Here is a 21,088-nt window from a genome sequence, read left to right as displayed (position 1 = left end):
ATTCTCAATCTTCAGTTTTCTCAAATGCAAAATTCCAGCACATATTTCACAGAGCTGTTAGGAGGATGAAACAAGAAATTACTCATCAACACTTTAAACCCAAACAAGCAAGCCCGTTCCTGTTAAGGTCATTCTGATCCATAGTGATTCTCTATGCACTTTCTGTATTAAATATGTTCAATGGATCATATTTACAATTACTTCTAACCTCATATGTCTAGTGTCCTTGAAGCCTTAGAGTTTCCAGGACAGTCTCCTGGTCCTAATAAACATGTATTTGAATTACTGTGACGCTTCTGATACTGTTCAAAGAGCTTTAGACAACGCACTTCATTTGATGTTTCGGTCCATGAAGTAGAGCCTGAACCTTATGCTACGCAGATGAATACTAAAACTCGAAGCAGCCAAGTGACATGCCTAGCACAGCTAGTACATGTGTGGGTTAGGATTTGACCCAGGACATTTCACCACTGTTCTGTGTGCCTTACTTCATGAACAGTGACTAGATGACATCACCACACTAAAAGGGCTAGCTGAGTGGAAATGTGGATGATAGGACAAAGTGGCAGGTGACCCGCGTGGGCACATAGAGACCCGTTCAGAAGCCCCTGAGCTTGGAACTCGCCCTGTTGCAGCAGAAGAGGGAGAAGGGCCTGACTCCTGTGAACTGTGGAACCATACAGCCCACGAGGCGGTGAGTGGTGACAGTGTCCAAGCAGGAAAGTCGGTCTGTACGTGAAAAGATTATCACCGGGAGCTAGGCCGAGGGGTTTGCACACAGGCCCGGGCTTCCACAGCTACTCTTGAGAGGTAGAAAAGGTCTGGCAAGTTGGCCTGACAGTCTGCTTGTGCAAAGATTACAGTCAAGAAACCCCGATGGAGCAGTTCCACTCTGTAACACACGGGGTCGCCACGAGTCAGATATGAGTTGGTGGCAAACGGTTTGTAAGAAGGGTTATACTTGGTATTGATTGGTTTACAGACACAGATACTAGACCTCAAGCTTTCATGTGCCTATGAAAAATCTGTAAAATTATGTCGAGAAACTCCACCGATTAGTCAGCCTCATCCATCCATCCCAAGGCATGCTGTCTTAGAAGCCCATAGGACGCTGTGAGATGTAGTATTTTCCATCTTAACCAAAGAACACACCCAATGCAAGCAAACCAGGAACCGTCACCTTCCAGAGGGTGAAAGCCTGTAGCCCACCTAGCCACCCTCCAGGGCTTTTGAAAATGAGGCCCATGGGGACTCTCTCCACTTCAAAGCTTGTCCTTTGACCTCACACGGCCCCCCCTTCACCAACTGGGCAACCAGCAAGGCCTTTTGTGTGCCCCCAGCATTGGTTCCACATTTTCTGGGCAAAGAACAAAGGGCTCAAGGGCTGAGAACAAACCCAGGAGACGCCGAGAACACGTCCTCGGAGGGGGAGAAAAACAGCGCTGAGCCAAACTTGAATTCAGAATTCGCACTCTTTTTAGAAATGCATTTGTTCTGAATGGTGAGACACAGACGCAGAATTGCATTACCAGTTATTATTCTGTAACAAATGCATTTCCTATAAAGAAGTAGGACCGTTTCTATGTAATTTACTGCAAAAAGAAGTCCAGGAGCAAGTGACTAATTCCTAATTGTACAGTTTGAAAAAAAAGAGAGAGAGATGAGGCAATCTAGAGACCTTCATCCACTTCCTTCTATTAAAAGGATATCACGTGGGGCCCAGAGTCTCTGCCAGTGGCCTGGAAATTTCTGCTGAAGTGTTCCATGGATCTGGGGTGGGGACGGTGGCATGCTAACCTATCTTGGCCATCTGCCATGCTTGAGGTTTAGACGGGAAGCCGGACAGCTTAGCTTTGAAAGCTAGTTCTTTTCCCTCACGCTCAAGTACTTCCTGGCTAAAAAAGACTACTCCTATCTCCAAGCATCTCAACCTGGGCAAGAGGCTCCCAGCGCCTCAGGAAGAGTCAGGTGAGATAAGCTGACACGGTCAGCCACTTCATGATAAATGCCTTCCCAGGATCCTCGGTAGACCAAAGCCTGTTTTAGGCCCCATTTTATTCCCAGTGGGGCTCCCTCTTTCTGTCAGTGTATGGATCTGGGTCCTGCCTGAAATAGAAAGGAGACAAGAAAAATGTGAGATCGACAAAAAGGAAAAAAGAAAACTCTCAAAAATTGGCCACCAAGGGCTATAAATAGCATTCATTTAATATCTAGTATGTGCCTGCCCCTGTACACACATTATGTAAGTGAATCCAAAACCACACCTAATGAAAAGCACAACCCAACCAAACCGGTTGCCATTCAGACACATGAGCCCCACACATGCAGTGTGGAACCCCCCCCCCCCAAAGGTATACAGGGATGTAACCTTTTGGAAGCAGATTGACTCTGAGTTCCCTGTTTTGCAGATAAGGAAACGGAAACTCAGAGAAGTCAAGAACTTTACCCCAAATCACACAACTAAGCAGTGTGGGAGCCTGGTTTTGCCACTTCCCCGCCCTTCACACCTTCACCACTGCAATTTGCGATTGTAGTCTGAAAACGAGATTTTCCTGCTTCCCTCAAAGGTGCTTAGTGTATGAGAGCAAGACCAAAAAACAAAGTCACTGCCACCAAGCCAATCCTGACTCTTAGCCATCCTACGGTACAGGGTAGAACTGTTCTTGTGACTTTAACTGTTTCTGAGAGTAGAAAGCCCTGGCTTTCTCCTGTGGAGTAGCTGGTGGTTTTGAACTTCTGACATTGCAGTTAATAGTATAGAGAGTAGCCAGCCACTGTGCCACCAAGGCAGTATGCAAACCAAACTCACTGCCATTGAGCCAATTCTGATGCATAATAACCCTATAGGACATGGTAGAACTGCCCTTGCAGGTTTCCAAGACTGTAACTGTCGACTAGAGTCAAAAGCCTGGTCTTTCTCCCACAGGGTGGCTGGTGACCTTGCAGTTAGCATCCCACTGCGTAACCACTAGGCCAGCAGGATTCCTCGATACTCCGGAAATCCCAGTGGTGAGCTCTATGGAGCCCTGACCTTGCCTTGGGTGCAAGGACAGAACCAAGTGAAGCAAACCTCCATTCCCCACCAGGAGCGACAGCTAAGAGCCAACAAGGAGGAGTGGCGAGGGCCAGTGGTGAGGACGGTGGGCAGTAAGGTGTCAGCAGCCCCTGTGTGGCTTTTGTACACTGATAGGGAGAGAAGACTATAGGCCAGAAAGCTGCCATGCCTGATCAGAAGGCAACTTTTCCTGGAGGAAACAGCCCACGCTGGGGGAGAGTTAAGGCTAGAGAAAGCACCTTGAATTTGAGGCTTCTGTCTCTCACAAAGAGCTAGTCAAAGACTTGTGCACTGCTGAGAGAAAGATTAAAGGTTTGCAAAGCCTGCCTTTGAAACTCTCATTTGCCTAGTTTGAATTTGAACAAATTATTATTTCTTCCTTTATTACAGTATTTACTACAATGTAATCAACCTAGTGCTCCAGTTTCATGGTGTGTTACATTGAAATTGAAATTTGCATATTAAGCAGCCAAGGCATTAACATGTATACCTATTCATCAGCTATGGATTATAAGATACTGCTCCAGTGTGAGCCCAAACAGCAGGTTATTTTCTAATTAAATTACTTAATTAATTAAAAGAAGATCAACAGCACATCTTCATACCCTGTGTACATTAGAAGTTTAAAATTAAAACAGAAAGACACCAGGATACCTCACCAAATCTTACTTATAATACTTTTTGCAAGTATATTTCTGAATATAGAATAGATCGATTCTTTCTTGGAAATGCTGCAATTTAAAATAAACCTTCTCTGTAAAGAAACCCAAAATAACAAGTGAGCACTCTCTGAACCAGAGCCCTGGTGCAATCGTGGTTACCCACAGGGCTGCCATACATAAAGTCATCAGTTTGTAACTATCAGCCGCTCTGCTAGAGAAAGACAGGGCTTTCAACTCCCGCAGAGAGTGACAGTCTCAGAAACCCACAGGGGCAGTTCTGCCCTGTCCTACAGGGTCACTACAAGTCTATATCAACTTGACAGTGAGTTTGGATTTGCGTGTCTGTACCCAGATACTATCTTAGCATTTTTCATTGCTGGTGAGGCTGGTCAAGGTTCCAACTTACTGATTTACACCTTTAGCAAATAAAGGAGAGCATAAAGAAAGAAGAAGAAGAAAACTAAATACATCCCATGTTTATATACTCAGGGTAAGCTAACTTAATTTGATGTCTCTAGCCTATATTGAAAATATAAAATTTCTTCTCTACCCATGACAAAGGTATTTTTGTTATGATTTCAGAGCAGTAACCTCTCCCATCTCTGACAGTATTGACCACAGGCTTGGATCTCCTGGACCTGAGTGAGCCAGTCTCTCAAACTCAAACCAAAGCCAAGAAGTCAGAGGCCTCGTCAAAAACCTCATCCCTCAAGAAGAAGGCTGGTGGCTCTGACCTCATCAGTGCAGATGCTGAGCAGAGAGGCCAGCCTCTCAGAGTCCCCGAGACGTCATCCTTAGATTTAGGTAAGACAGGAGCTCTTGTCTACTGCTGCTCTACCTTGCCCTGCTGGAAAGCCGAAGTTTACCAACTGATTGTTGCTACAAGGCAGGTCCCTAAGTGACATTAAGACAATGGGGAAAGGAGTGGAAAAGATTAATTCTATTTGGGAAATTGATTTGGGCGCAGGTCCTTCTTTGGAAATGAAAATATGTGAAGCAAAACATATAGCTATTCAACAATGTTTACATGCAGTGTTTAGCCAGTGGTTATCAGCATTCCCACTACGTCTGCCTGCATTGTTTCCCCACAGTTAACCGACTCTCTCTGCTCCTTACTCTTCTCCTCTGTGTTCCAGAGTTGCTGCTCTCCATTTAATATCATGTAACTATTCAAGAAAATGCGACAGTCGAGGCAAAAAAAAATTTATTCAAAGAGCTCAAATTGTTGTTTGGTTTAAAGATGACTCCTGAGTTGTTTGGGTCCAAGGCTTAAAAGTTGTTCCCAGGCAATAGGCTCACAGATTCCTTCAGCTTCAGATGCATATTGTACAGCAGTTTCCAGTAAGAATTTTTAGAGTACTATCTTACTGTGTCTTAGGGGATAGTTTGCACAATGGATTGAGTTCTCCCTTAATAATTTTACACAAATGGTTCCATGTCATTGGTTATCATTTTACGTGTCAGTGTTGTCATTATTCCCATTCTATTTGTCCTGTTTCCGTTGATCCACCTTCTCTTCCACTCCCTTCTTTCCCATGGCTTTCTTCGTTGTCTCCTTTCCCTCCATCCCCATTATCAATTCTTTCCTTGGGTGAGAAATTATGCTCTGAAAATGTTCCCGTATCCTCCCACCTCCGTTTTGTTTAGAATTTCTTTCTAGAAGCATGCCAAACGTGTTGCAAAAGCATCCTCCTTCTCAGGAAGATAACGGGAAAACTCTATAAGCCCTCTCTAGACTCTATCCATGGCTTTACGCTCAGGATTCAGAATGGACCTAGCATTGAAGGAAAGTCATGTACAATGATCTGATCACTTTGACTGTGGACAGCAAGCCAATGTGTCTTAATAGGGTTTGCTTTTTATTTTCAGCAGCACTTGTTTCATTAATTATCACGAGACCTTGCAAAGGTTGGTCTTGAATTGGAGAGTGCCGTGCTGTGGGAAGAGGCGTGGGAAAATGCTGCCCCTTCTCACCCTTCTGTAAGAGATGACTCCTGGCAAGTGTCACGTTCACGACGCTAGTAAACATCTTGTGAAGGAAATGACAAACACTCATAAATTAGCAAGATCATGATAGATTTATTGATAGAGATCTGCTATTTGACGCCACCGAAACAAGACCACCAAAAATCTTTCCCAAAGAAGTTCTCCCTCCTCCCCCACCCCCATGTTAAAAATCTTCTGCAGATGGATTCATGAAGACAGACGACATTTCTTAAAGTCTATAAGGCATGCGGGGTGTGTAGAAGGTGTCACTAGCCACAAAAATCAAACAAATGCTCTGTATAATTCTCAGAAAAAAGGGGTCAAGCCCATCTCAGCTCAATCCGCAGAATGAAGGCTCTGTACTAGGCTCAGTACTTGGGGCCCAAGGAGTGGGCGTAGGGAACGTTATTTAGACACAGTTTCTCATCTTCAAGTAAAAAATCAGCCATCAAGTTTTATACTCTCCTTCAGCCCCGTAAGACATCTGGAGGAATATTGCCAGGCTGAGGTTCTCGCCTGTTGGCTTGTGCTGACCACACGATTTTATCAAGTTGAAAGTCTTCTGCATGGGCGCCGGAAGGAAACGAGCCTACTCGTAGCTCCGCTGAGTTAATTCAGGTTACAAAACGTTTTAATCTTAACGAATTTCCCATCTTCTCTCCCCACCTCATGCTTTTCTCCCCCACCCCACCCCCCACCTCATGGTCCCACCCCCGTTCCTCTGTCCTTAATAGACATTCAAACACAACTGGAAAAATGGGACGAAGTTAAGTTTCACGGAGACCAGAATAGCAAGGCACTCCCAATGGCCGAGAGAAAGCCCTGCTCTTCAAGAACCGGATCCAAAGAGCTCTTATGGTGAGTCATTTTGGCACGAGACAGTATCCATTGACGTCTGGGCTTCTTTTCTGCCTTTCTCCTTTTGTGTCCTGAGATAGCTAATGAGTTGTGGTCAATCAGTTCAGATGCCTGGTGTCATGTCTGACCCCTTCTGTATCAGAGTTAAGCATCATGGAAGAGTTGATTTCAACTAACGGTGGTCCAACGTGGGTCAGAGGAAATTGGATTCTATAAGGTTTGCAGTGGCTGATTTTTTTTTTCAGTTCTTAAGTTTTGTTAAGTTTTGGGGTTTTGTTGTGCATGGTTTTTGTTTTCTTTTTTTAAGTTAAACACTGTGCTTTGTTCACTGATCGAATTTCAGCCTCCCAACATTCAGGTGAACAGCCAAACCAGTTAATATTTCCAACACCCAAAGATTTCAAGGTGACTTCTACAAATGCTAAATTAGTTCATCTGAATTGCTAAAAATTCAGACAATAAAAATTTGGGAAGGCTTAAGATTCAACATGATGATTGTTGAATATGTAACTAAGTATGTACCATATTCTGAATATGTAGCTGAGCTATCAATAAAAATGGGTGAATGTGTGTGTTTATGTATGTGTGCTGTTAGATGCCACAAGTCGGTTCCCACTCATAGCATCCCCACATACAACAGAAAGAAACATTGACCCCAGGTCTCACATTACCTTTACAATCGTTCCAAACCATCACTGCAGCCAGGGTATCAATCCATCTTGCGGAGGCTCTTTGCTTTCTCTGCCTCTCTACTTTACCAAGCATGATGTCCTTTTCTCAAGGACCAAGCCCTCCTAATTACATGTTCAAAGTGCATGAGGTGCAGTCTCGCTATCGGGCTTCTTCCATGACAGATTTGTTTGTTCTTTTAGCACATGTATAATACTTTCAGGATTCTAGGCCAGCACCAAAATTCAAATGCATTGATTCAACTTTGGCTTCTTTATTTAATGCCCAGCTTTCACACACTTATGAGGCAACTGAAAAGACCATGTCTTAGAGAAACTGCACCCTAGTCCTCAAAATAGCATCCTTGTTTGTCAACCCTTTAAAGAGGTCTTGTGCAGCAGATTTTCCCAATGCAATGTGTCTTTTGATTCCTTGACTGCTGCTTCCATAAGCATTGATTGTGGATACAAATAAGAGAATATTTTTGACAATTTTAATATTGCCTTTGTTTATCACAATGTTGTTTATTGGTCCAGCTGTGAGGATATTTGTTTTCTTTATATTAAGTTGTAATACATATTGAAATCTGAAATCCTTTTTTGGGGAGGATATAGCTTTTTATTTTCAAAAACCATTGTATACAAGCAGAATTGTACAATTACTACTACAATCAGTTTCTAAATATTCACTTTCTTCTTGAACTCCTTGATATTATCTCTCCATGACCCTCACCCCACACTCCTCCACTTATTCTACTTGCGATTTCCATAGGTTCATTAATCCTGACTTTCATATACTGAAAAACATATAACAAAAATTCAAGAGGGCTATCCCTCATATCTAAATACATCAGAGATAAACCCCAATATGAAGCTAAAGAATAAAACACATAAAAAATGTTGGAACCCATATCAGGCCTAGCATGCATCAGAGGAGAGGTCAACTGACAAGGTTTTAACTGTTCAAATCAGATTTATCATTTTGATCTCCTAAAGTCATCTCTCCAATCTACTCTGTTTCGTAACCAGTTTATTCCCATCCCTCCATTATGTATAGAGGGAAATCACCAGAGGTTTAATTCCTATATAGATCTCACAAATATATATGTGTGTGTATATATATATATATATATATATATATATAATTATATATGTATATGACTCCCGATGTCATTCATAGCCCTTCTGCAAACCCGAAACTCACAATTTGGACTCTGATACTATTTCCTCCTCCAGCTTTGGATTATAGAATTTGCTATCCTTTTTTCTCTGATGTTGAAGTGTTTCTTCCATGTGGACTTAGTTGATATCTCAGGTAGATGGCTGTTTGTTTGGAAACAAGACTTAACCTGACTTATTTTATCTGATAACAAGACATCATCTTAATTTCTTCAACACACTTTGCTATAGCACCCATATCTTCTGCGTTTCCTTCCTGAGGGCATGTGTCCAGCAGGGCCATGATGTAAGAGCTAATTGTTTTTCAATTAGGAAGGCTACAATCCTTGATCTTTAGCAGCAAGTGCTTCAAGTCTTCCTCACTTTCAACAAGTAAGGTTGTGTCATTGTACATTGCAGGTAGTTAATAAGCCTTCCTCCAATTCTGAGACTGTATTCTTCTTCATATAATCTAGGTTCTCTGATGATTTTGCTCAGCATGCGGATTGAATAAGTATCATGAAAGCATAGAACCTGATGCACACCTTTCCTGATTTTAAGCCATGCAGTATGTCCCTGTTGTGGTCGAACAAGGGCCTCTTGGTCCGTGTACAGGTCCTGTGTGAGCACAATTGAATATTCTGGAATTCCTAGTCTTCTTGAAGCAATCCATAGTTAGTCATGATCCACATAGTTTAATGCTCTTCTATAGTCCACAAAACACAAGGAAACATCTTTCTTTTATTCTCTGTTTTCAATCAAGACCTTTCTGACATCAGCAATGCTATTTCTGAGTCCACGTCCTCTTCGGAATTCGACGTGACCCTCTGGCAGCTCCCTGTTGTTGAATGATCTTCAGCCAAGTTTTACTTGCCTGTGATACCGATGATGTTGTTCTATACTTTGACCATTCTGTTGGGTCACCTTTCTCTTCCAGGCAAACGGTCAGGCAGCTGCCTTCCAAATTTCTTGCCATGGATGAGTGAGTGCTTCCAGTGTTCCACCAGCTCGTTGAAGCATTTCAATTGGTGGCCAGATGCATGTGTATAGTCAATGTCATATCACATGGGTGATATTAAAATTAGCTTTTTCTGATTTCACAGATAACCTTTTATGGCTATGTCATCATCTCCTATCAGATGATGCAAGTATTAAGAAAAGCTAATGGATGCTCATGAAGAAATCTGGCCCCTCAGTTAGACCAGTGCGTTCAGGGCTTCCTAATGGGTAGCACTTCTCAGGCTCCTCTTGTCCTCACACCTTATTATGACATTTCACTTCCTGCATCCTAAACAGGTCCTCAGAGCATCGATCTCAACCCGAACTCAGTGGTGGCAAAAGCGCCCTCAATTCAGAGTCTACTTCAGAGTTGGAACTAGTGACTCCAGCACAGGTAACAAAAAGAATTCTTCAATTGAACTCATCTCCTTAAACAAATAATGCCTGTCCAAAGTAATTTTCTTTCAATTTTGCACAAAATATTTGGAATATTTTCCTATGTTTCGTATTTTATGTGTTCTCTTACACAGTCTCTATCTCGATGTTTAAAATAACTGATGATATATATATACATTTGGCTGGAAAATGTGTTAATGAATTCACTGTGTACTTAGCACTTTTCCTTGTCCTACCATTTCCTGTTCTGTTATTTTACAATACAAAATCTGTTCCACTCCAGCATTAGCACTATTTATGTAACATAACACAAAGGAGAGCCAATTACATCTTGGGTGTTCATTCATACCTATGCCCAGTGGGAAAAGGTACTACACATGGGGAACCTGATTGTCACATTAAAATAAACTGGATGCTGAGGAATAGATCATTATAATATTGGTTGTAATGATAATAAGAACTACTGTTTACGGGTGTCCACTGTCACTTTACTCCATGCATTTCATGGCTTACAGCTAACACTCAAATAACCTCATGAAGTATTGTGCTCATTGAAAATCATGTCAGCCAAGTCAGATACCTTGTCCTGTGTGAACCCAGATCCATCTTCCCACTGCTTGACACTCAACTATGGGGGAGATGGCCTGTCAGTAACTGGTCATCTCGTTTAGTTAAGACTGTTTCAAGGAGAAAGTCTGTCTCAATCTTTTATTCCCATGAATACTTTCCAATGGTAAAGACTTGATCTAAAATCACGAAGGTCTCGTCAGAAGTAGGCATCCAGTTACAGCCTCAGAAACTCACCAGGCAGTTCTACCCTGTCCTACAGGGTCCCGATGAGTTGGCATTGACCAAGTGACAGTGGGATTTTGTGTGCCTGCATCAAGAATTCATTTTTAATTTATAATTACATACATTAAGTAGTGTATTATAAATTATATTAATTCTCCATATAGCAAATATAATTTAGGGCAAATGTTTATGGAATTTTGTGTGTCTATATGGTTTGGGTGTTTCATGAGGGGGGATACACATGATTATTTATTTTACACTAGAGTTTTAAAAAAATTATTTTTCAAGTTAATCTTCTACCTGCTGTACTCCCCACAAACCATGCAAATCATCAAAGTAACTGTTGGCAAAAACTCTTCATATCCCATTGTTAATATATATACGATATGTCCCTATTACACTACTTGAGAATGTGCTTATAGGGAAAAGAAGATACTGTAATATTATCATATGTTTACCTCTTTTCATATACTTAATGAATATTTTGCTAAGTAAGTCATTAATTTATTTTAATTTAGGAATAACAGAATTCTGAAATTGCCAGAGGTTTATGAATGTGCTCTGTGACTAGGTTATAGATGTGAAGGGCTGTGAGTCGGTTCCAATTCGTACTTATCCTGGGTAAAACAGAACAAAACACTGCCCGGCCCTGTGCCATCCTCACAATTGTTTTTACGTTTTAGCCCATTGTTGCAGCCACCCTATCAATCCACCTGTGACTGTGGAAGGATCCAAACTGAAACTTATCTTATCAAATTTATGTCTTATTAAACTGCTTACTCTAAGATGGTGTACAACTACCACATATTTTGAAGATTACCTATGAATAAAATTAGTATAAGAACAAAAACTGTGACACAGTGAGTTTACAGCCCAGCTAAAAAAAAGACTCCATTTTTAAAAATCATTTTATTCGGGCCTCATCCAACTCATCACAATCCATATATACATCAATTGTATAAAGTACATTTGTACATTTGTTACCCTCTTCATTCTCAAAACATTTGCTCTCTATATAAACCCCTGGCATCAGCCTCTCAATTTATCCCCTCTCTCCCTGCTCCCCCTCCCTCATGAACCCTTGATAATTTATAACTTATTGTTTTGTCATTTCTTACACTGTCTGACCTCTCGCTTCTGCACTTTTCTGTTGCCCATCCCCCAGGGAGGAGGTTGTATGTAGATCTTTATCTGTTTCCCCTCTCTACCCTACCTTCCCTCCACCCTCCCGGTATCCCCACTCACCACTGGTTCTGAAGGGATCACTCATCTTGGATTCCCTGTGTTTCCAGTTCCTATCTGTACCAGTGTACATCCTCTGGTCTAGCCGGATTTGTAAGGTAGAATTGGGATCATGATAGTGAGTGGGAAGGAAGCATTTAGGAACTAGGGGAGAGTTGTATGTTTCATCATTGCTACACTGTACCCTGACTGGCTCATCTCCTCTCCATGACCCTTCTGTAAGGGGATGTTCAGTTGCCTACAGATGGGTTTTGAGTCTTCATTCCGTAATCCCCCTCATTCACAATGATATGATTTTTGTTCTTTGATGCCTGATACCTCATCCCTTCAGCACCTTGTGATCACACAGGCAGGTGTGCTTCTTCCATGTGGGCTTTGTTGCTTCCCAGCTAGATGGCCGCTTGTTTACCTTCATGCCTTTAAGACCCCAGATGCTATATCTTTTGATAGTCGGGCACCATCAACTTTCTTCACCACATTTGCTTATGCACCCATTTGTCTTCAGTGATCATTATCGGGGAGGTGAGCACACAATAATATGATTTTTTGTTCTTTGATGCCTGATAACTAATCTTTTCCGCACCTTGTGATCATACAGGCAGGTGTGCTTCTTCCATGTGGACTTTGTTGCTTCTGAGCTACATGACTGCTTGTTCACCTTCAAGTCTTTAAGATCTTAGACACTATATCTTTTGATAGCTGGCTCCATCAGCTTTCTTCACCACTTTCAAGAGGAAAGTGAAAAGAAATAGAGAAAAGAGCTAGAAGGCAAAGGGCATTTATAGAGGTCTAAATAAAGGCATATACATATGTAAATATATTTATATATGAGGATGGGGAAATAGATTTATGTGCATATATTTATAGGTTTATTATTAAGATAGCAGATGGACATTGGGCCTGCACTCAAGTACGCCCTCAATGCAAGAATATTTTGTTCTATTAAACTGGCATCCCATGAGGCTCACCCCCCTGACATGATCACTGAAGACAAAGTGGGTGCATAAACAAATGTGGTGAAGAAAGACTACATTTTAATGAAAATAAGACTACATTTTTTATGAAAATAAGTGCAGTGAACAAGAGAGCTTTCCCTGAGCTGACTAGATAAGATGTTGAAACTAAGAGGGGGCGCTATTGGCTGAGGTAAAATAAAGGGATAATTGTACTGGCAAATAATTTTGAGTCCTGTGAAAAGAACTTCTAACATGTAAAAGTAGCTCATTTGATCTCAATATATCTATGTCTTTAAGGTAAATTCACTTTTTTCCCCAGTTTATGGATAGGCAGTGTTTGGGTGTTGGTGTTTTTTCTTTTTTAGTTTTTATCATTTTTCTTTTTTTTAATTAGATACTTTTATTGGGGGCTCTTACCTCTCTTATCATGATCCATACATATGCTGCCATCGCCATTTTTGGAACAATCTCTTCCCACTTGAGCCCCTGATACTGGCTCCCCATTTCTTCCCCCTCCTTTCCCCACATGCACACTCCCTTGATAAGTTATAGATTATTATTTTAATATCTAACATCATCCTCTGTTGCCCCTTATCCACTTTTCTGTTGTTTGTTCCCCTAGGAGAGGGTTATAGATTGATCCTTGTGATCGATTCCCCCTTTCTCCCCACATCCCCCCTAATCCTCCTGGTATCTCTACAATCATTGCTGGCTCTGAGAGGTTTATCTGTCCTGGATTCTCTGTGTTTTAGGCTCTTCTCTGTAGCAGTGTGCATGTTCTGGTCTAATGCGATTTGTAAAGTAGAATTGAGGTCATGATAGTGGGGGGAAGGAAGCACCAAAGAACTAAAGGAAAGTCGCATGTTTCATCAGTGCTATACTGCACCCTGAATGGCTCTCATCTCTTCCCTGTGACCCTTCTGTGAGGGGATGTCCAATTGTCTATAGATAGGCATTGTGTCTCCACCCCATGCTCCCCCTTCACATTGGGTAGGATTTTTTTCTGGGTCTTAGATGCCTGATACCTGATCCCATTGACACCTCATGAGCACACAGCTTGGTGTGCTACTTCCATGTGGGCTTTGTTGCTTGTCAGCTAGATGGCCACTTGTTTCTCTTCAAGCCTTTAAGACCCCAGCTGCTATATCTTTTGATAGCCAGGCACCATCAGCTTTCTTCACTACATTTGTTTATGCACCCATTTTGTCTTCAGCAATCATGTCAGGAAGATGAGCAGCACAGAGTGCCGGATTATTAGAACAAAGTGTTCTTGTGTTGAGGGAGTACTTAAGTCAAGGCCCAATGTCCATTTGCAACCTAAATTATTAACATATAGATATGAGTATATAGTTCTATCCCCCATATATAGATATATATAGATAGAGATATATAAAGATAGATAGATAGATAGATAGATAGATAGATAGATAGATAGATAGATAGATAGATAGATGTACATGCCTGTATTTAGACCTCTATATGGCTCCTGGCTCTTTCCTTTTACTTTCCTCTTGTCCCACCATCATGCTCGACCTTCATTTGGGTTTAGTAATTACTCAGTGCTACATTGCCCTGGATTAAGCCCCACTAGGCATCCTACGCCTTTCTCTCCATTGATTTTAGTTCACTTGTTCCCTTGTGCCTGAGTTGGTTCCCCCACTTCCTTTCTCCCACCTCCCCTTCTCCCGTATCCCTCCAGAACCATCGGTCCAGTTCTTTTCAGATAGGCAGTGTTTCAATCCGCTGTACATAGGGTCACTATCAGTCAGAACTGACCTGACAGCACTTAACAACTCAACAACAGAGATCAAATACCTGAGACCAAAAAAAGGAAGGAAAAACTGAGATAGATTTAAAAACTTGTCTGTGAACTCAAAACAAATAGGTGCCAAAGAAGACACCGACAGTGAAGAAGTAGAACCCAAACCATTGCCATTAAATCAATTTGAATTCATAGGGGTTCCAAGGCTATAAACCTGGATGGAAGCAAACACCCTGAAGGTTTTTCCTGAGGGAGTGGCTGGTAAACCGCTTACCTTGTGGCTCCCAACTGAACACTTACCCAACAATGCCATCAGAGTTCAAAGAAATGGGAGGCCTCTAGACATCTCTTTAGGCCACCAATATCACCACCTTGATTTACAACTTGTCCTTTATATGAGAGAGATGGACATTACCACTGAACTCTACTGAGAGGAACAAGTCAACAAACTCCCTAAACACGTACCTCTGCAGCTCCCTGGATTGTAAATGTAGCACGAAAGTGAGTTTTCTTCCCTTTTGCTCATTCTAAAAATACCTGTTCAAAAGCAAATTTATAGCACTTACTAGAGAAACATTTCTTTATAAATTTGTGGGAGTTTTAGAATCAGGTTAAGTAACCTGTAATGTTTCGTAAACTGGAATGCTTGCAACAATTTGATGTAGCCCGCAATGAAATGTCTCTGAGATTTCACCCAGGTGGGCTGTTGTATGGGGGCAAGGGGAGGAGGATCAGCTGGAGTCCTGGGTTGCCATGGAGACCCCCTGCATTGATCGTATTATTCCAGTGACTGCTGCTTGTCTGGTTTCTTCCCACACACTGTCCTGCCGATTACACAACCAAGTGCCTGATTTTAAGCAAACATGATGTGCTTTGGGAAATTCGTAGGAGAGTCTCAATACTGTCTTCCAAAACATAGGTAAAAGTGTGCTATTAGAGACGGCTGTCTAGAATCATAGGGACTCTTTTAGAGGATGCCCAATGATGTATAAAGCATTGCCCCCATGCTTTATACATCATAATTATAATCATTTTTTTTCTAAAACGCTGGTTGATTATGTATCAAGATTTATCTAATCTCATGAAAATTATCATTTCATATTTTTTCCAGCCTATGATCAAATGGTAAATTTTTACAAATTCAAGGTTCAGTATGTATAAAGTAGCCACATCAGTCAGCTGGAGAAGCAAGACAGCTGATCTACTGGCAGTGAGGACCGGTGTGTCTACCGCACGTTGCAACAGCACGTTGCTGTATGCCATCGAGTTCATTCTCACTCATCTGTGCTTTACGAAAAGTTGATCTGCCTTAGAGGATTTTTCTAGACTGCAATCTTTATGGGAATACATCTCCAAGTTTTTTCTCCCATGGAGTGGCTTATGAATTTCTGTTAGCAGCCTAACATGGCACCACCATATGAAATAAACCCTGGTGACTCCATGGACTAAGCATGGTTCTGCTAATGGAAAAGCTGGCAATGGCACATCAAACCCACAGGAAAAAGTTGAGATTGTCTGGTTCCATAAAAAGTTACAGCATCTAAAACCCAATGGGATCAGTTCTATACTGGCCGGAAGAGGCTATGTGAGTCATAACCAGCAGTAGATATATGTTTGGGGGACGTAGAGAAGGTAAATTTTCAGTTTAAAAAAAAATGCCATCAAATCGATTCCAATTCATAGCAATCCTATTTAAGACTTCTCAGACACATATATGGATTACAAATTAATGTAAAGGAAAAAAATATCATCCCAATTGGACCAATAGGTAACATCATGATAAAGAGAAAAGATCAAGGTAGTGAAGAATCTCATCTTGCTTGGATTCACAATAAGTGCTCCATAGAAGAATCAGTCAAGATATTAAATAAGAAATACAAATTAAAACAACAACAAGATAGCACCTTAAAAAAAACAGAAAATAATAAATGCCACAAAGGCATTGGTGAGATTGCAGAATTGTACAACCACTATAGAAAATATTATGGTGCGTCTTTAAAAAGTGCAAATGCAAATACATTTTGCTCCTGCAATCTCTCTACTTGATATATGCCCCTAAAGAAATGAAGAATACATACAAACAGATATATGCACCTTATATCACTGCAGCAATTTCTCTCATAACAAAATGATGGAAATCATCAAAACCCATCTGTCGAGGAATGGATCCACAAAACGCGGGTCCATCCACACAATGAAATAATAAACCTTCTTCTACAGCAATAATGAGTCTGTCAAACATCTTAAGACATGGACAAAATCAGAGGACATGATGCTCAGCAATGTTAGTCCATCTTATAAAGATACATATTTCATGACACTATTATTTTAAAGGGGAAAAATGGTTTTCACGCCAAAGGAAAATACTTTGGAGAGTGTGACAGAGAGGTGGGGGGATGAGAGGGACAGGGTGGTAAGAAAGGGAGGTGAGTAAGACAAGAAGAAAGAACCACATACACAAGGGGTTTCCTGGGAAACTGCGACTATTTTGACGTGATGGGCTGGGGAATGACACATAGTGTGCTTCCTTTGTCTGTGTTATGTTCTACAAATAAGAAGGAAAGATGATAATATAAAATGAAAGCCAACGATGGGAGAGGAGGGCCACAGCCTTTAAAACCCTCCGGATTCCTTACCCACCACACCTAATCTCCGGTCAGAATGGTTATAAAAGGGGGCAAAGGAAAGATGAAACAGACTCGAATTCTTTTGTGACATACGAGCTAGTCCGTTTGTTTTGTTTAACTTATAGACTTGGACTCCCATAGGAGCCGGTCTACCTGTCCAACAGGGTTGCTATAAATCAACACTAACTCAATCACAGTGAGTTTGACTTTTTATGTTATTTAAGGAGCTCTGGTGGCACTGTGGGCTAAGCATTGGGCTGCAAATGACAAGGTTGGCCGTTCAAACCCACCAGCTGCTCCACTAGAGAAAGAAGAGGCTGTTTCCATTAAGATGAACACTCTAAGAAACCATAAGGAGCACATTTACTCCTTTTGGGGTTGCTGTGAGTTGGAATCAACTCAATGGCAATGGGGTTGGTTTAAATGGGTAGGTATTGCAGGAGGTAGAGTGGAACAGTGGTTAAGCCCTTGGCTGCTAGTCGAAAAGTCATGGTTCGAACCCACCAACCATTCAGAAAGCTGAACGCAGCCAACAAGATGTGGCAGTCTGCTCCATAAAGATTTCTGGAAATGAAATGGAGTCAGCATTTCAACTCCCCCCTACAGGGTCACCATGAGTCAGAAGCAACTCAATGGCAGTGAGTTGGGGTACACATCGTATCCATACCAGACTTTCATCTGAAGAAGAGTTGTGCTTTGTTCATGGAAAACAAAGATACTTGGAAGGAATTTGAACTTCCTTAATAGAACCCCCGAGACCAGACGCAACTCTCCCACCCCCCAACAGTTTTATTGGCACATTTATTGGCACATTTACATAGCATACAATTCAATAGTTCAATAATTCAATCATTCTTATTGCCATCAGGAAATCATAAGCGGCTCTCGGTCTCATGGCTAGTTTTTGATGAAAGGAGATCTCAGCTAGCATTTCACCACATTCTTAGTTATACCAGAGACTTGTTGCTTGGGACAAAGGGGTACTTTCACCCCGATGTAAGTCCTAGATTGGTCATCTCCAGACCCAGCTTTAAGAGACTTCTTTGTGACTTCTATATACACTGTAGTCATTTCCCCCAGGATGACAAGTTTATTCTATACAGTGTATTTTATAGTTCACAACTTTAGGATCAAGAAACTATCATGTAGTTTTGTTCTTGTTTTTTAACCATCAGGTTACCTGCCATAATGGAATCAAGTGTAATGCGATCACTTTCCATGATGGAATCCAGTGTAATCAATGAGTGGAGGTCATACCGTGTAAGGTAGACTCTCAACTGAATCAGCCTCCTGCGGTGGGAGGAGCAAAGGGGACTGATGACCTCATTCTACTTGAGTCACCATGGGTGCTCAGCAATGTAACTTCAAACAATTTAAGGTTTAGAGTAGCTCTCCATATATTAAAATCTCCTTATATGTTTGGAGAAATAAACAAGAGATTAAAGGAGACATTGCATTGGGTAACTCTGCTACACAGGGCTTTGATAAAGTTGGACAGCAAAGATGTTACTTTGAAGACTAAATGATACCTGATCCAAGCCATGGTCTTTCTGGTCATTTTATATGCATGTGAAAGTTGGACATTGAATATGGATGATGGAAGAATTGATGCTGTTGAATTATGATTCTGGTAAAGAATATTGAAAGTACCAAAAGACTGCCAAAAGAACAAGCAAATCTGTCTTGGAAAAACGTACAGCCAGAATGCATCTTAGAAGCCAGGATGGAGAGACTTTATCTCATGTATTTTGAATGTGTGAGGTATCCATCCCTGGAAAATAACATCATGCTTGATTGACGGGCAGAGAAAACGAAGCCCCTTGATGCCATGGCTGCAAGGATGAAGTTGGACATACGGTCATTGTGAGGACTGCACAGGCCCAGGCAGTGTTACTTTCTATTGTACACAGAGTTGCTGTGAGTCAGAACCAATGCAACAGTACCTAACAACAACAACATATCATTATGGGAGCAGAGAGCCTCATCTTTCTCCCGAGGAGTGGTCGATGGGTTTGAAGCACCAACCTTGGGGTTAACAGCCTAATGATTATACCACAGTGCCATGGTTATTAAGTGCCACAAGACTCCTTAAATTTGAACAAGGTGGTCTAAGATTTCAACTGGAAACCAACTTGAAATTACTCCAATAAACAGTGTTAGCCCACCACATCATGTGACAGCCCCACTGTAAAGAGTGCACAGGAAAATCAAGGGACAGCTTTCTTCTCCTAAGGCAACATTCACCTTTGTCTGAAACAACGCCATAGATGAGGGACCATGTGCAAACCTTGTTTCAAAACGTATTTCAGGATCACAAGAGAACGGAAGCTCTCTATGTGAACAATTCTTCGGCGGGCTTCATTTCTTCTCAGGCTTGGGAAAAGGGAAAACTCGTTTAGTCTCTTTCAAATAGTGTTTTGAATAGTGAGCTAATCAGAGTGGCAGGTTGTAATAAGTTATACTGTCGCTATGGAATTCAGAACAAGGTTACTTGACACTTATAAGAGCTGCGTGATTACTATTTCCTAAGAGTTAATTGCTAACAGGGAAAAAAATCATGCAATCTGAAAATTTTGAAAGCATTTGAAGAATTCAAGGAAAACACAGGAAGTAATGATGTAAAATAGGCATATTTTTTTCCATAAAGGGAGTAAGATCCTGATGGTGAGCCGACAGGAAAAGAATCAAGCTTCTTTGGGGGAACATGGCTCAGGCATTGGCTTTCCAAGTTTGGGTGCTGGGACAGAGACTCAAGACCAGGTCTTGTGCACCTGAGTTGGGCTGCAGGTAGCAGCAGGCTCTTCAAGCGCTCGGTCACAACCACAGAGCTCACTGATGTTGCTGGCATTGGCACACCAAAGGCTGATTTTCACAGAGTCCTAATTCCATCAGCAGGGTCATATCGCAACCTGATACAATTCAAACTGTGAGCTATAAATGCAAGTGTGTTTCCTATATGTTTTTGAAATAATATCAAAGGAAACACCGACCAGTTGCTTTCAGTTATTACATATGAGATGAAATTGTGCTTCTCATATTGGACTTCCAATGCTTACAACAAGCTTCAGAGGTAAAAATCTCCCGTTTCACAGAGGAAAATAATGAATCCTTAAGAAAAGAAGGAGAGACGGAAGAATTCACATCTTACTCACCAGCTTCTGAAATTCAAGCTCTCTCACACACACCGCCTCCTATCAGCCACATCAGGCTTAGCCACCTGAGACAGACAAACAGACAACCCGTCTGTTTTCCTTCTCGTTGGAAGCCTTGATTATGACTCAATATTACAGATCAAGAAACTGTTAGAAATAAAGTAAGATGGTCATCTGATCCAAGGCCATGCCTAATTTTGTGCTTCCTTTTCCTGAAATTCATTCCCAAATCCTCATTTTCTCATACTTATAGCTGCCACTTCGTTCTATTTCAATTCAGCAAACGTGATTGGATGCCCTCTGTCGATAAAACCATTGGTGAACAGCAAAGAAGTTAAAAAGACGAGTTGGATGATAAGATCATCAGAAGTAGCAAAGACCTCTATAGCTCACAGAAAACCGTTAGACAGTACACTGCAAATATACTAGTTTTGCTTGTTGACGGACAAAACGTGATTATGTCAACTCCCCTCAATCTTTCTCTGGCCGGGCACACTGAGCTGTCGATGAAGAAAGATGAGAGAAAGACAGGGAGGCAGGCAGGAAGTGAGGACATCAGAAAGATCAACTGCAGCATAATAAGAAACTTGCACATAATAGGTCCTCAACAAGTATTTTTTGAAGTTTAAAAAGCGGGGCAGGCGGGCAACAATACCTGAAAAATAGGTGGATGTAGTAGCTGATCTTTATTCTGGGGCAGAAAAAAAAATAAAAGGACGATAAGGTTTTATTCCAAATGTTCTTTGAAACGAGTTTCCAGGAATAATGTTGTTAT

At 41.4% G+C, this 21,088-nt stretch overlaps 1 protein-coding gene across 4 annotated transcripts in view; it reads left to right on the top strand.

The window, feature by feature from the left end:
• Positions 1–21,088, top strand: part of PEX5L (peroxisomal biogenesis factor 5 like) — a 213,064-nt gene that overhangs the window by 107,034 nt on the left and 84,942 nt on the right. For 2 of the 4 annotated variants that reach the window (XM_075555604.1, XM_075555603.1), the window contains 3 exons: positions 4,327–4,521; positions 6,438–6,561; positions 9,684–9,780. In XM_075555604.1, coding sequence (XP_075411719.1) covers positions 4,327–4,521; positions 6,438–6,561; positions 9,684–9,780 — 416 coding nt within the window. The remainder of the gene's footprint in view (positions 1–4,326; positions 4,522–6,437; positions 6,562–9,683; positions 9,781–21,088) is intronic. The other 2 variants (XM_075555606.1, XM_075555605.1) reach the window with 1 other exon arrangement.

The sequence above is a fragment of the Tenrec ecaudatus genome, chromosome 8, assembly GCF_050624435.1.
Source record: "Tenrec ecaudatus isolate mTenEca1 chromosome 8, mTenEca1.hap1, whole genome shotgun sequence".
Classification (NCBI taxonomy): Eukaryota; Metazoa; Chordata; class Mammalia; order Afrosoricida; family Tenrecidae; genus Tenrec; species Tenrec ecaudatus.
Note: the sequence above shows the minus strand (reverse complement) of the source record. Positions and strands in the feature narration are given on the sequence as shown.